Genomic DNA, 17,515 nt, shown 5'->3' on the forward strand with positions numbered 1-17,515 from the left:
TCTTTGGTTATTACACGCATAATCACATTCGTATGCATTGTTATATAGGGCATGACAGTTGAGTTCAAAACCTTTAGGACCATCGCACAACTGAAGTTTTGTTGTACACATGAAGAGGACAACTTCATCGCCGAATTTGTTCTACTGATAGTGACTGAGTCTGAACATGGACCCTCTATACTAAAATAGTATAGACAGTCCCTTGTCTGAACTGTAACAACACTAAACACAATCACCTGTGTAACACAATTTTCAACCACTCTTTACTGTTCTAGCTTGCATCTTTCAAAACAGTTTACCAAAAACAACATATCTATTTTGATAGGACATACCAAGGAATTGTATATTTAAAAGGAATGGAAACGCGGCCGACTTCAAAGAAAATATTATGATGCATCTCTTGCTTTGACCGGGTGTTAATTACACCCCATCGCTCTAACTGGCTCATTACTTATCTGGTAGAAGTTATCGAACGTGGTCATTCTGACACTAGTTATCTAACTTGACAATGATATTTTTTTCTTCTTAGGCATGTTTCTGTAATAAAAAAATAATGACTAAAACATCATTCTAAGGGGCATTCTGTTTCAATTTGCTTGGCGTAAAATAAATCATATTATTGTTATTTTTGAAGATAATTCGAAATACACATTCTATTGTAGAGTAACGGTACTTACATTGTGTAGTACGAACAACGTGGTAAAGTAGCTAAGTCATAAAATAAATTAATCCAAGAAAAAAAATATAACAATACAACCACATGCAAAGTTAGTAATAAAAAACTTATTATTCAATTTTTTTTTTATCGTATTATTTCATGAAGGTATGTCATAATCAGATGATATCGGACATTTTACGAGTGTTAAAAAGTTTTCATGCAAAATAAAGAACATGTAACTAAATGACTGTTAAAGAAAGAAGTTAATAAATTATTATGAAGGAAGGGAAATTTTAACAACTGCAGTATATTATCTAGATAAAAGAACTCAGATTACAGGTGTTATAATAAACAACGGCATGCAGGATGTTCCAATTTGCAGGTATAATATATCATGTATCAATGATAAGCTAATATTGTCTCTGGTCTTACATACTTTTAAGATGTTAAAAATTAATAATGTCGAGCTCACCTGTTAATTAATGCTAAATTATGCAGAGATGCAATAAATTTTCTAATTAGAAACAGTTCAAACTTTCCCACATTCGCATTTTATTTATTTAAACACCAAAGGAATACTTTTGCGGCCTATAGACTACTGCTCTGGGAGAAAAAGGAAGGAACAGTTTTGCTGTTTCGTATGGTAATTTGCGGCAACGCTTTATAATGGCAAACTGCATTTTAAACAACGATTTAGTATCTAAAGCAGCATTTGACAAAAAAACTTGAAATGCATAACATCGTACATGGTATATTAAGGCACAATAAATCCCAATCGTGTGTCTTTTATATATATCTTGTCTGTTATTTCAAACAAAATGGCGTCAATGTGAAATATAAACATGGGATTTTGAAAAATCATAGCTAATTCGTTTTTATCACCATTTTCATAAAACGAACACTATGCGATAGAAAAAAGACTAAGCTTTTAAATTATATGTCAATGTCACATCTATTTCAAGTAGTTATTTAACTTATACCAAAATACAAAGTGTCGATGTATTTGTTGACGCACAACTTCAAATTTTCAACATGTTTCGAAATAAAATCATATATATTGTACCAATTACATTTAGCATTCGTAATTTAGATCAAACTGTAGAAAAATATTCCTTCTTTAAAATGATATCTCATTTTCTCACTTTTTTCTTTCTACTTTCCAATATAATAAAGAAATCGTAGTGCACTCCCAGATTGATAGACATATTTTGACAGAATATTGAAACTCAAAACTGAAATTTCGAAAAATCGTAGAAAATTCTTAAAAGTTACAAGAAACTTCAAAAAGAGCCTAAGCGATAGAATAAGGTTTCAGCTTCATAATGATATCAACTGTTTTGTTTTGCACTTCGCAGTTTTCAAGTTTTTAGAAAAAAATCAAAACACAGTATTTTTTGTTTAGTAATCCGGATGAAACTCCCTTAATTTTCAAGACCGAGGTCTATTCTAATGAGAATTTACTCAATACAATATTACAAACGTATGTTTGATGAGGCATTAAAATGATACCTAAGGCCTTACTTTTTGCTAGGAATAAAAGTTTATTCTTGATTTCGGGTTTCTCTCTCATTTATATCGTCTCAAGCAAGATGACCCCGTGAATTAAAAGACCGATTTATATGACAGGAAATGGAACTCCGTCATGATTTTTTATATTATTCATCATACTTCCGCCTGAGCCAGACATGGTTTATAACTCTGCGGGTGCGCTGTTGGTATCCCGATTGATCTCGAGCCGCGTTTCCATTCCTTTTAAATATACAATTCCTTGGACATACTTATACAATTTCAAATAGCAATGTATTTGTCACCAATATAGTGTGCACATGTATTGTATCTATTACATCTATTACAAGTAAAACAAAAATATCTAACAAATAATTTCAACTCGTGTTCTAGCCCCACACTTTTACCTGTTTATATTCTTTTAGAAATACACAACTACATTTTATATTCCAAGGCATAAAATTCTAGTTCCATGTTCATTGATCTGTGTACTATGACATGGGCCAGACATTTTCTTCCACAAGATTTTGGTAATTTAAAAAAAAAAATAATTGTAACGGGGTATTTTGTAGGCAAATACAACATTAACGATGTTCTAGGGATCTTTTCTTTATTACACAATGTTTAGACCCTACAACATATAATAACAAATAATTAGCTAGATTATTTTAATTTCAAACTGTCAAATTCATACCCACTGCATGAACAAAATCTCTAATCTCAAAAATATGACCCCTATATTTTTGAGTAATTACTAATCATCAAAAGTTTTCAGTATTGTTTACTTCATTTTGTTACCATTCTACAGAATCATTTTTACAAATTAACACCCATTATAAATATTTTTGAAATCTTCTATAAATAATTTAAGATGACATTATTTTCAGACAAAGAATTCCCTGTTTTGTCTGATCAAAATGTTGTAGCTTTCTTGAAGTTTGTCTGTGACAAATCAATTAAATCTGGTCATCCAATTGCACAGGCATTGTTATATACTACATTTTTCCTGGAACAGTTAGATAAAGGATTTATATCATTCTTCTCAAAAATTATGTCTAAAAGGTGACAATGGATTTTAAAAATGTGACCATCTAATCTATCTAAGACAGGTTTATTTGGCGATGCAGTCATCGGAGGATATTTTGGAATTAAAGGACATAGGATTGGTTTATGAATGGTGTTTTGTTAATTACTAGTAATGAATTATTTACACATATCCATGGGATGTTTTGACATAATTAACCTTTGTAAATAGTTTTGTCAAATATTGATGTATGTTTTGAGGTCTCAGTAGAACAATTATAATTACCTGTCCTGGTTTGAAACCAAATCAATAAATATACATGTTGAATCATTTTATGAACTTAATAATGCTGATATAATTTTATGGTTTTTGCAAATTTTGTGAAAACAAAGTACTTGTAAATTAAGGCTAACTTACATATATCTTATATTATAGAATACTATTATTAAATTTAATCTACGTATGAGGTGTAGCTGTAAGACTTGCCATGTGTATAAGTCAACATTCAGAAAAAAAACCTGATTTGGTTTATACAAAATCAGAAAGACAGAAACTGCAAGACATGCTAGCTATAGTGGAGAATGACTTGACTCCTCAGTTCTCTCCTAGTAGCTTGTTCACTTCATAGGATGTTGGCAATTCAAACAGGTGCTGGGTCAAACCAAAGACTTAAAAATTGGTATTTGCTGCTTCTCCCCTGAGCAGTGGCAGTTTGGAGAAGACATTACTAAGTTGTAAAACTTGTGTCTGATCCATTTGTCATTTTGAACAATAAAATATGTTTAAACTAGTAGCGTTAAAGTAAGAACAAAGAATAGTTGGCTTAGAGTCGGAATAATGTGTCCACTGTCCAGGTAGGGCAACATGTCTTCCCGCTGACTATTTCGCATGTCAGTCTATATAGCTAGTGCAACACAAAGAAGAAACATATTTATTTGGCAGAAATAAGTTATTTCAAAGTACACTTAAATGTATTGATTTTATATATGTTCTTTTTCAGGTAAGATGGGGAAACACACCCTACATTTCAAAAATAGAACCTGCCTCAGGGGTACCAGGTGAGTGAAATGTATATAAGTGATAAAGGGTTTCATCTGAAAATACTATTTCGAAATATTTTTTTGGACAATTAAAGTATATTTGTAAAAAAAAAAAACAATTTTTAAAGACAAATTTTTCTTTTCAAACATAGTTAGAATATTGAGTAAATATTGATAAAAGTAAGCCTGTCTAATAAACTGATAAAAACTTAAGAGCAGAGATTTAAACTTAGGAAATTAGTATTTCATGACATCATTGGCATAGTCTTTCTTTGTTTACAATTATGTAAGGTTCTGTCTAAAAAATATTTGTTTGTAGACACCTCCTTGTGTACAAAGGATGTTGACTTTATTCACATTGAGTAACACAATAGTATTTTGCATTCATACACCTTAAATTGGGTTCATTTCTATTTGAATAAATGTAATTTTCAGTTATTTTGTGTTATTCCAGATATTTTCTTACGTTACACAACATATATAATCCTACATAGCATTTCTAGTGGCAATGTTACATGTAAGAATGTAAATATACATACATGAGATGACATAGGACAATTGAAATGCAATTAAAATATACACCTGTTTCTTGATAATATTTTTTTTATTATTTCAGGAACAATGGTCACAGTTACTGGAAATATAATGACCACAAGATATGGTAGTAATACACTGACCAGTACAAATGGCAAAGAAAACAAAATTCTTAGGTAAAAATTTGAATCAAGAGAATACCCTTAGTATCAAACCGTTATCAAGGCATAGATTTTTATCTAGCCTCTTCCATCATTCCGTCAAGGATTCTATGTGCACTGGTATAGAATATCTGAACACACTCCAAATGTGTTTGTGTGTAAATTAAAGTATTTTTTTATTTACAACTAATGACTTCCTTCAGTCACCCTCTCTATGTATGAAAGTTGATAGATGCCAATCAGACTTAGGATGACCAATATATTGATTCATTTACTATTCAGCCTTTTCCATCCAAATCCTAACAATCCCAAATAATTTACTGATTATTTTAAGGAACTTTTTGAAGTTCATTTCAAACCATATTTATACCCTCTTTACTAACATGGTTTTGATGTATCATACTCGCCTATCTGTCTGTCAGTTGCTACTAGTTAGTTATTTGATAAACTTATAGCAGTTGTAGAAAGGTAAACGGAAATCTTACGGTCAAATATGTTAAAGGGGAGATAACTGAATTTCCTTTGTTAAAATATTCTTAAATTAAATTTTATGAGTTCTAGTTTAAATTTATTACAGGTGATAACAATAATGTCAAATGTTAAATATTGCTGTCCATTGACTGTATTCTATTAAATGGAATGACAAGATTATGGTAGTCATAATATTAATCTTATTTATATCTTTTCAGAGTGTACATCAATGGCCAAACTTGTGAACCCAAAGACACAGTTACAGATACATTGTAAGAAGAAAATAGAAAACTATATAATCTTTTGTTAGAAATTTTATGAAAAAAAACTTTTTTCTTAAAACTCTATTGAAAAAAAAGAAGCTGCAAATATGACTTATAAAGACACCTGTTCTTAGTCATGTTATTCTTTATTTATGTATTCTACCATTGCATTGAGTGTATTGCATCCCATATAGAGAACTCATTTTTTGGCAGATCATTGAAGAGAAAAGATAAACTTTGTCTACAAATTACAATTAAATCAAAAAAAGGGATAGACTCACATGCTTTAATATTTTCCCACTCTTTTCAGTTAAATATTAAATGTTTTATAAGCTCAGCAAGTGTTCCTTAAAACAAATGTTACTGTATAGTGGTAAAATTCTGTTTTTATATTGTTGTGACTTTAGCTTTGAACTTTAAATAAGAAAAAAGGATAAAAAAACAATCCAACAGCAGAGTTAACATATAACAAATATATATTTTTGGCTTTGCACTTTCATGAACAATGGTATTATTTAAGTAAATCTCTGTATCATAAAATATGTTGTTGTGTGTTTTACAGCTATGGCCTTGCCCTGGAGCCCTCTGATGGTGTTCATGGTTACATAAAATGTGTTGTTGTGTGTTTTCAGCTATGGCCTTGTCTTGGAGCCCTCTGATGGTGTTCATGGTTACATAAAATATGTTGTTGTGTGTTTTCAGCTATGGCCTTGTCTTGGAGCCCTCTGATGGTGTTCATGGTTACATAAAATGTGTTGTTGTATTTTTACAGCTATGGCCTTGCCCTGAAGCCCTCTGATGGTGTTCATGGTTACATAAAATGTGTTGTTGTGTGTTTTCAGCTATGGCCTTGCCCTGGAGCCCTCTGATGGTGTTCATGGTTACATAAAATGTGTTGTTGTGTGTTTTCAGCTATGGCCTTGTCTTGGAGCCCTCTGATGGTGTTCATGGTTACATAAAATATATTGTTGTGTGTTTTCAGCTATGGCCTTGTCTTGGAGCCCTCTGATGGTGTTCATGGTTACATAAAATGTGTTGTTGTATTTTTACAGCTATGGCCTTGTCTTGGAGCCCTCTGATGGTGTTCATGGTTACATAAAATATGTTGTTGTGTGTTTTCAGCTATGGCCTTGTCTTGGAGCCCTCTGATGGTGTTCATGGTTACATAAAATGTGTTGTTGTATTTTTACAGCTATGGCCTTGTCTTGGAGCCCTCTGATGGTGTTCATGGTTACATAAAATGTGTTGTTGTATTTTTACAGCTATGGCCTTGCCTTGGAGCCCTCTGATGGTGTTCATGGTTACATAAAATGTAAAATGGGTGGTTCTTATGTTGGCAACCAGAACATCACTATCATCATAGACTTTGAATATGGAAGGTAGGTAGATCAGTGGTAATGTGTAGGTAAGCTTCTTATTGTGTATTCTATATAATTCACAGGATACACATTTTCATGGATTTTTCGGGTAAGGTAAAGGTAGACCATGAAGTTTTAAATTGTTCAAGGACATACTTATATTTTTAGGATTGCAGAGTTTGGTAAAGCCAGGAAATCAAATATTCATCAAATTATTATTTTTTCCTCTAAAAAAAAATTGAATCTACAGTTTGTCTTTTTTTATAATAATTAATATAACTGGAAATAAATGAGAAAGTTATACAAATATACAAACTGGAGAAATTACTTGACAGTGAATTTTAATGAATAAAATCTTAAATCTTGAGTTTGATTTTTTAATACAGGTCTTATGCCATGCTACCAACAGTTTTACTACGCAGTGATGGAAAACTTGCAATGTTACAAACCTATGCAGGTATGTAGGATGTAAATAGATAGAGGAATTTTATTATGTAAGGGTTTTAAAATGACGTCACTTCTAGTTCTGTAAATGCATATCTTGATGCTTTTAAAATTTTAGCCAAAGAAAACTTTCATCAGAATTACCCATGAGTCTGAATTTGATCCCATTTCATATTTCATTTGAACGAAAATTCTTTGTATGTTACACATCTTCAAATTAGTTTACAACTTTGACAAATAATGCTCAATAATAACGTCAATGATAGTCTGAAATAAGAATGTTGAATTTTATGTGAAGTCAGTTTTGAATGTAGCTAAACAGAGTTATATTTTTGTTGTTTGTACTTCCAATATTTGTGTGACATCTGATAGAGAAAAAAGAGTAATCTTTAAAAATGTTCAAAACTAAATTTTTATATATGTCAAATTGGAAAAATATTAGGTTCATTGATGTTTTATCCAAGCTTACCTATTTATTTCAGAGGTGAATTCCGTATCTCCAGCAGAAGGAAGTGTCAATGGAGGAACAGTTTTAACAATAACAGGAAACAACTTTGACAATACTGATGCCCCTGTTGATGTTAAAGTTGGAGGTTTGTAGAAAACAAAAAACTTGAATAAAAATCAAAAACAATTTTATTCTTAACTCATATGGAAAATAAGATGTCTTATTGTCAAATGTATGAGGTTATTACTGAATAGAAAATAGTTAGTCTTTTACATGAATGTGTTAAGACAGTGAACTGTGTTTTATTATTTCCAAAAATTAAGTCCATTTAATGGGTAAGGAAATTTTCTACTGTCTAGTATATTTTGTTTTAGGTGAGACCTGTACAGTTACAAGCATGACAGACACAGAGATACAATGTAAAACACCAAATCAACCAGCTGTTCAGGATTCATATGCAGGTATGTTTATATACTGATTAAAATACTGTCAAAACTTTCTATATTATATAAGGAAATGTAGTATGATTGCCAATGAGACAACTATCAAACACAGTACATATGCATATTTATACTGTCCTAACACTTAGCCACAGGACCAGCAGCCCAGGCTTGTAAAATTTGTTTACGGCCTGTAAAAATCATCTCTACAGGCTAACAGAATCTAACTAAAATTTAAAAAAAATAAGCTCCCAGCCTGAAAATTAAAGTAATTATGGTGAAAACTGCATCTATAGTTTATAGGCCTTCAACAATCAGCAATATGCTTCATTAGGATTTATTTAAACACTTATCACAGGTTTTTTTATGACTTCTTTTGAGAAAGTGAAACATGCAGTGAGAAATATCATTATAATGTCTTTGAATTATTTTAGGTGGCCGTGGATTATTTGCAGAACAGTGGACACAAACCTCTGTTGATTTCGCAGACCGAGCAAACATTGCTGGTTTGTCTAGTTCAGCAGCAGATTACGTCTCCTCCGACATGGACAGCAGTTCATTTGTTAATGCTAACAAATCTGGTGCTAATGTATTGAGACTGACCGGTTATTTTGTCCCTAGTATTACAGCACCATACAGATTTCTTATTATGGCTGATGGTTATGCTTCACTGAATTTCAGTCCAACTGGACCACCAGCTGACCAGGTAATATATGTTTTATATATTCGTAATAACTGACCAGGTAATATTTATGTTTTATATATCCATAATTGCTACCATTTTATACCAGATTTGTTACTGTTAAAATGCTTGCATAGTCTGTGGTTTAATTCTGCATAACACGCCAGACAAGGGTGTGGCTTTTAGAGTACAAAAAGCAAGAACTTAAGAAAAAAATCAACCACACATAAATTAAAATTACTGGAGTTTCAATAGATATTTTCTAAAAGTTACAAACAATTTTTTTACCTGATAATTCTGGGGGAGTAGGGGTGCAGACAATTTACCAGTTGAACTATATATACAAGCCTGATTACTGTACACATAATATTGACTTTTTTTATCTGAACCTATCATAGTTTTGTTCACAATAATATTGTAGAAAAGCATGGTTTGTCAATTTTTATTATTTTTAATTTCAGACTGAAGTAGCCCGATGTGAGGCTGCTGCTGATAATTACTGGACACATAATGGACAAACCTCTCCTCAATATGACTTAGTTGCTGGAAACAAGTATGTTTGTTTAAAAAATCAAAGTGCAAACAATCAATTCTTAGGCCTAATTAAGTATCAATAACTTTTAAAAAGTTTGACAGTGCAAAATCTATAGTCTATCTCAGAGAAAGAGAGACCCGACAGAAACAATTCACATACTTGTAAAGATGTGCATCTATTTTATATTTTGATCATATTTATTTATAAAGTCTCTAAGTATATGTGTATTAACATTGAATCTCCCTACAATTACAAAGAACTGGCATATAACATGTGCACATATGCATTTCAAAGTTTCTTCTAGATACTGATAAAATGATTTATTCTTGAAGATTCTGCTTTTTTTAATCATTCAAGTAAAATATTAGTTTACAGTTGAACAGCAGATGTAAAATACGGCATTATTGAGTTCTGTGAAAAATTTTGTATAAAGTTTGAGCAAATGATTGACGTTTTTTATCCTTCTATTATAGATACTTCATGACAGTCCTGGCTGGTAATGCCAATGCTTTAGATAGTGTTAAAGTCTCTGCCAGATCTCCAATATCACCAGTCACTGCTAGTATGAGTGGATCAGCCTACCAAGAAATACAAAATATCATTCTCAACTCTACAAAAACTGATGAAGTACAGGTAAAATATCATTCTCAACCCCACTTAAACTGATGAAGTGCAGGTAATAAGATAAAGATGTGGGATTACTTTACAGATCAGTTAGACACCACTTTCCTTTAGTTAATACTCGTAAATTCTATTAATTATTGTATACATTGAACATTGAAAATTCTCAAAACTGGCTACCTGAAAACCTCCAGACAGTTTGTTAATAAAATTGAAATCACCAAGAGTTACTTCCCTTTAATATATGTATTTGAGTGTATGGGGAAAATGTATTTTACATTAACTGAAATATGTTTTCCTCTGTCAGCCTGTGAATTTTAGTTTTGTATATGTATCATAAAATACAGCTCAACTTCTATTTCATCTTTTTTTTGTTGTTGCAGGAATTCTAAATAAAAATACCATACATTAATGATATAGTTTATCAAAGTGCTATATGAAGGTTGTTTTAGAATTGTAAATAATCAGTATAAAATATTTAATTTGTAGGAGATAACAATTAGTGGCTATGATGCAACAGTATCTTCTACGTCCGAAGTTCAGAAAGTTTCCATAACAGATATCGCTGCGCAGAACTTGGATGCTAAATTTCGTTTAGGATTAAATGGAGTCTTTACAGGTAAAATCAATAATTAAAGAAAGGAAATAATTTGTGGGAGATTGAAATGAGATTTTGTTTTTATAGGTATTAATGTTCTTCATACTAGTTTCATACATTGATATCGTCCTGAACATGCATGAAATATTTGCCACTGGACGTTAAGCAACCAACAATCAATCAGTCATTCATTGATATTCTTAGAACACGCCCTCCTATTACATTCTATTACAACTGTATTCCAGTATGCAAATCAAAATTATGATCGCAATTGCAATACGAATGATTTCGTAATCACAAACAACAGGTTTTGATCTAATTTACCTTACAAGTATTTGCAGTACAGCATGCTTGTAATAAGGTGTGAAGAGGTCTTTTTCAGAATAGATATGAAAATGAGATTGTCAGCTAACTTTGTTTATAATTAAAGGTGTTGTACCATATACTTAATCTTTGTAGCTCCTCTGTCAGCTACATCAGATGCTACGACTGTCACAAAAGCCTTGAATGACTTAGCTTCTTTAGCACCTGATACTGTGACTGTCACTCAGAATTCTCCATCAGATACATCAGAAGAATTCACAATTACATTTGATTCAACAAGAGGTATGTTATAAAGATTGAAAAAAACAGTATTTCAAACTTAAAGTTCACAAAAAGATAATAATAATCTGATAATGAATTAAAAGGGCTCAATTATTATGAAGTATTTCGGAAGACTGTAACATTTTGTTTTACTTTTTCTTGTTTATACCACTAAAATAAACTGTTAATTATCAACACCTAATACTTAACCTTCAAGATTAAAATCCATGCAGATGAAAATCAATTCTTTCAATGAGTTTTCAATTAAACTTCAAATCAAAAGGCGTTGTAATGAACCAATGGCCTATTAAACCTCAGATTTTCAAGGAATAATAATACCAAATGATGTTTTATAAAACAGGTCTTCTCAGTCCATATTGGTTTATGTTTTTTGTAGCAACATCTCTTACTCACTCAGTCACTCTTTCCTCATTCATGATATTCTTCTGTGTCCACACTTTTTAAAGATTTTTTTTTCTATAGGAAATCTTCCTCAGTTGACCTCCATGGTAGAATCTATAGGCAGTGGTCTGAACATTCAAATTTCAACAACAACACAGGGAGTGTCAGGAAAGGGCAAGGCTCATCTAGAAATTGATGGAGTTTTCTCCCCTGCTATAGCTAATGATGCCACTGCAAGTGAGGTAAAATAAATTGCATCAGATTTGAACTTTTCAACTTCTGATTTTGAGTGTTTTTCTCTGCAGAATGATTTTTGAATAAAATGTCCTTATGGAATCAAAATATTTGAATTTATATATTTTATACATCTTCCACTTCACCCTCTTTATTTGAATACATTTTAAAATAATTTCTAACTGTTGAGCATAATATTTACTGCTTAAAGAGTAAACAACATATCAAAAAAAAAAGCACCACCCAAAAATTGTCACTAATTTCTCTTAATGCATGAAGAGTAACACTTTAGTTAGCTTGCTTGCTTTGTTTGTTTATTGTACAATTGTTATTGGGATAGTATCCCAATTTAAATATGATTATATACAGGTTTAACTTTGCCTGTCTTTTTATGTGTGCAGATGTCAATCTGAATTACAAACTACACAAGCTAGCCAACCAAAGTCTTACCCTACAGGCATTAGGAAATTAGCTCTAAAAGCAACAACAAACTATAAAAAGTAAATGTCTGCTACATAATTATTTAATACAGCCACTGTTACAAGTTAAATTTATTTATTTTGTTTCTGACATCTTTTTTTGACCTTAGGTTGAAACAGCTTTAAAAACCATGTTTGGAGTAAGATGTCCATCATCTATTGCTGCATTCCAAGATGGAGTGGCTGCTTACTTTCAAGACTTTGAAGGGAGTGTATCATCATCCATGGGGGAAGTTGTTAATGAAGTTGAACCTCTCTGTGGTAGATTTTCTATCAAAAACCCAAAATTTATCTACCAAACTGCTAGTACGAAACTAGGACCTAAAATTGGAACTTTCAGAGAAGTAAGTAGCTTTTTTAAATGAAAATGAGTGTAACTTATATTTGGTCTCCTACTGATATATAAATGTTGATAACACTTTGGAAAATATTATTCTTACGAATTTCTAAGAAAAGGCATAAACAAATATACCCGGCCAAATTAGACAATGTTGAATGTTTCAATCAAGTTTCAAAAAAAAAAATAAAAAAATAAAACAACCATGACCAAAATTAAGTAAAAAGGGAAAACAATTAAGAATCTAGACTTCGACTGTTTTCTGTTTTTTTGGTCAGGTGGTTGTCTCTTCGAAAAAAAGTTCATGTTTATCAATAGTTTGATTTTGGAAGAGATTTTTCTTTTCTTGTTACTAAAATTCTAAAAATTAAAAATTTTGGAAGAGATTTTTCTTTTCTTGTTACTAAAATTCTAAAAATTAAAATAGAAAAATAAAAAAAATTATTAAATTTTTATTTCAGTTATGTTTTGGTTACAAAGGCAGTATACAGCAGTTGAAATTTGTCCATACTTACAAAGGTGCAGAGAGGAGCCGCAATACTTACATTAATTTCGAAGGAAAAGCTTCAATGGACACGTAAGTCTTGTCAAAGATTCTTTTTATATTTAAATTGACAAATGCAAATCCATCAATTTTATCATAAAAAAACGAGCTACATTATTTGTTGTAACAATTAATTTGTACAAGCTAGTTACATTGTGTCACTCCAGAGGAAAATCCTAATTGATGCTATTCATGGTGGATTCATGGTATTTGAGATGGGTACTGAGGGGTATGGGGGAGGGAAATGATCTAGTTGCTGAGGTGAAAAAAAATGTCTTCTTATCTCATTGAGGAAAGGAAGGCTTAGTTTTGTCTAGACTTCTAAAAAAATGATTAGATAAATAATTAAAACAAATTTATGCATACAAAATTTTTTGCTTCATGTATAAACAGAAATGTGAACCTGCTTTCACTTTTTCCTTCTGTTTTAGATGGAATTATACTTGTATGGACATTGGGACTCCATTGATAGCCCGGGACAAAGATGAATCTCTTCACCGTGTAGATAAAATAGAAGTTATATCTGAGGAGGATGTTTATATTGATACTGTTGCTATCGTGTTAGAAAGCAGCTCTGATGTTGGAAGTAAGCAGAATAATAATGAACAAAATACAATAGCAAACAAAGGCAGAAGATACAAAATGTGTCATTCAAACATCAAAACGGCAAAAAAAAAATCAAATCATTCAAACATCAAAACGGCAAAAATAAAAAATAAATCATTCAAACATCAAAACGGCAAAAATAAAAAATAAATCTAAATTATAGGAAAGCTTGCTATGAAAATTATTTTAATTTTCAACAGATTTATTCAGAAGAAAAACACTATAAATCATGGTTTGCGAAATAATGCATATTTTTTGTAGACATTTTTAGGACATTATAAAAGATTACAAGTTTTTAGAATTTTGACATCATCTGTTACATGACCATAATTTACTTTTTTTCACTGAAAATATTTTAGCATTGAGCTCTGTTGTATAAGCCTAGTCCACACCAATTTTTATATTCAAAGACAATATATGGTTGCTCTGTACTTTTCTCATTACTTTCTACGAAATTAATTATATAAGTGTGATAAAAGTTTTCAAGGTGTTATTTTCTTATTTCAGGTGGTATGAATTACCAGAGATACAGAGCCGCCAAACCAGGAGGCTTTCCAATGAAGACTGTCAGTGTATCAAGTAGTGCAATGAATCAATATCAGGTTACCATGGAACCATTTGAATGTGGAAACAACTTTGATCTCTTTAAAATTGCTGAGACTCAAACTGTAAGTCTTTATGGTACACATAATTCTGAAATTCTAAAAGTTTATACTCATCTTTATTACAAAATTTCACCCATAGGGGGTCAAGCAATAACAATCAAAATACATACAAACAAGAATACAACAAACCTACAATTAATTTAATACACAAATGTGTTGTGAAAAAAGTATTATATAGTACTCCCGATTATTTATTTTACACCAGTGACCAAAAATGGTCAATGTATAATTCTTGAAAGTTTTATGCCCAACCTACGATAGTAGAGGGGCATTATGTTTTCTGGTCTGTGGCTCTGTCTGTCCGTCCGTCTGTGGTTCCGTTCGTCCGTCCAGGTTAAAGTTTTTGGTCAAGGTAGTTTTTGATGAAACTGAAGTCCAATCAACTCGAAACTTAGTACACTTGTTGCTTATGAGATGATCTTTCTAATTTTAAAGCCAAATTATACTTTTGACCCCAATTTCACGGTCCACTGAACATAGAAAATGAAAGTGGGAGTTTCAGGTTAAAGTTTTTGGTCAAGGTAGTTTTTGATGAAGCTGAAGTCCAATCAACTTGAAACTTAGTACACTTGTTGCTTATGATATAATCTTTCTAATTTTAATGCCAAATTAGATAATTACCCAATTTCACGGTCCATGGAACATGGAAAAGGATAGTGCGAGTGGGGCATCCGTGTACTTTGGACACATTCTTGTTAATTGATTATTTGATGACATTTCTTAATATCTACTGGCAATTTTATTTTTTCTGAGACAATGACAATGAGATAGTGACAAGTTCTCAACTCTGATACAATAATTATATGCTCTTAAATTAGAAATAAAAGTTTAATGCATATCAGGATAGAAAATAAAGATAAATTTCATCTAGAGGTAAGATTACTTAATTTTAAAAGACCATGTAAAGACGATTTTAGGAAAAGACATTTTGACCTTCACCTTGGTTTGCCATGTCTGTTTGAAATGAAAGTTAATCAGTATAAGAAAGGCTTTAAATTTATAATTGAAATATATTTTTTACATTTTAGGGAAAGTTATCTGTTGCTGTTACACAAACATCCAAAGCTAATCCACCAATTACTGGTACCTTTACTGTAGCCTACGAAGGATCTACCCTCAGTAGGTTTTTTCTTTACTCCTAAATATTTGTATGTAATTGTGAATTTTATATTCTATGCTGCTTGTTCTAAGGTACTACTCTCAGTAAGTTTTATTCTGAATTTCGAAGTATTAGTAGTTGTGAATTGTATGGCTGCTTATTGGTCTAAAGTTAATAAAAACATTGAATAAGTTTTATGACAAACTTACGTGCCATGTGAGATATTACCCTATTACTTAACATCTATCATTGGCATCATGACAAACTTACGTGCCATGTGAGATATTACCCTATTACTTAACATCTATCATTGGCATCATGACAAACTTACGTGCCATGTGAGATATTACCCTATTACTTAACATCTATCATTGGCATCATGACAAACTTACGTGCCATGTGAGATATTGCCCTATTACTTAACATCTATCATTAGCATCATGACAAACTTACGTGCCATGTGAGATATTACCCTATTACTTAACATCTATCATTAGCATCATGACAAACTTAAGTGCCATGTGAGATATTACCCTATTACTTAACATCTATCATTGGCATCATGACAAACTTACGTGCCATGTGAGATATTACCCTATTACTTAACATCTATCATTGGCATCATGACAAACTTACGTGCCATGTGAGATATTACCCTATTACTTAACATCTATCATTGGCATCATGACAAACTTACATGCCATGTGAGATATTGCCCTATTACTTAACATCTATCATTGGCATCATGACAAACTTACGTGCCATGTGAGATATTACCCTATTACTTAACATCTATCATTGGCATCATGACAAACTTACGTGCCATGTGAGATATTACCCTATTACTTTTAAAAAATCTATCATTGGCATCATGACAAACTTACGTGCCATGTGAGATATTACCCTATTACTTTTAAAAAATCTATCATTGGCATCATGACAAACTTACGTGCCATGTGAGATATTACCCTATTACTTAACATCTATCATTGGCATCATGACAAACTTACGTGCCATGTGAGATATTACCCTATTACTTAACATCTATCATTGGCTTCATGACAAACTTACATGCCATGTGAGATATTACCCTATTACTTAACATCTATCATTGGCTTCATGACAAACTTACGTGCCATGTGAGATATTACCCTATTACTTTTAAAAAATCTATCATTGGCATCATTTGTCTTTGTTATTGACTTATAATCGTCCTTAACATGCATGAAAAATTTGCCACTGGACGTCAATCAATCAATTTTATTAACATTTTGAAAAATTACTGAAAATTCTGAATTTTGAAATCAATAGAATGATTTCAACCAAACTTGAACTGATTGCACCTTAGGAATATAAAGTATGCTTTTTTTTTTTTTTATCCTTCCAAAACAAACATGGCCTCTACGGCTTACAATAGAACGTAAGGGTAAATGGATTGATTGATTATTATATTGGTTACCATAATAGAATCAAGTAAAATATATAATAACACTTTATGATTTTACAGGCATCCCAGTTGACTCTACAGAAGAACAATTGAAAGTCCTATTGGAATCTAAGTTTAAAGATACTATGGGACAGGTGGAAGTTGTGCATCAAGGAGACTGTTCTAACTTTGCTTGGACTATTACCTTTTTAACAAACAGGGGAGACCAGTCTGAGATAACAGTATGTATAACCATTTCAAATCAGTCTTGATAATGTATATTCTTGCTTGTAATCTTTTCATTGACTGTGATATGAATTTATATTCTTGTAATTTTGAAATCGAATTTACACAA

The 17,515-nt window shown here is 31.4% G+C and overlaps 1 protein-coding gene across 4 annotated transcripts in view; it reads left to right on the forward strand.

The window, feature by feature from the left end:
- The window catches only part of LOC139524597 (fibrocystin-L-like), a 68,999-nt gene that overhangs the window by 11,995 nt on the left and 39,489 nt on the right, over positions 1-17,515 (forward strand). For all 4 annotated transcript variants that reach the window (XM_071319516.1, XM_071319517.1, XM_071319518.1 and 1 more), the window contains exons 5-23: positions 4,189-4,246; positions 4,845-4,938; positions 5,613-5,666; positions 6,920-7,036; positions 7,402-7,472; positions 7,942-8,052; positions 8,282-8,368; positions 8,782-9,053; positions 9,491-9,582; positions 10,038-10,197; positions 10,675-10,804; positions 11,243-11,389; positions 11,852-12,012; positions 12,594-12,827; positions 13,282-13,397; positions 13,796-13,950; positions 14,478-14,638; positions 15,664-15,754; positions 17,242-17,402. In XM_071319516.1, the coding sequence (XP_071175617.1) occupies positions 4,189-4,246; positions 4,845-4,938; positions 5,613-5,666; positions 6,920-7,036; positions 7,402-7,472; positions 7,942-8,052; positions 8,282-8,368; positions 8,782-9,053; positions 9,491-9,582; positions 10,038-10,197; positions 10,675-10,804; positions 11,243-11,389; positions 11,852-12,012; positions 12,594-12,827; positions 13,282-13,397; positions 13,796-13,950; positions 14,478-14,638; positions 15,664-15,754; positions 17,242-17,402 (2,472 nt within the window). The remainder of the gene's footprint in view (positions 1-4,188; positions 4,247-4,844; positions 4,939-5,612; positions 5,667-6,919; positions 7,037-7,401; positions 7,473-7,941; positions 8,053-8,281; positions 8,369-8,781; positions 9,054-9,490; positions 9,583-10,037; positions 10,198-10,674; positions 10,805-11,242; positions 11,390-11,851; positions 12,013-12,593; positions 12,828-13,281; positions 13,398-13,795; positions 13,951-14,477; positions 14,639-15,663; positions 15,755-17,241; positions 17,403-17,515) is intronic.

The sequence above is a fragment of the Mytilus edulis genome, chromosome 5 (assembly GCF_963676685.1).
Source record: "Mytilus edulis chromosome 5, xbMytEdul2.2, whole genome shotgun sequence".
In the NCBI taxonomy this organism is placed as follows: Eukaryota; Metazoa; Mollusca; class Bivalvia; order Mytilida; family Mytilidae; genus Mytilus; species Mytilus edulis.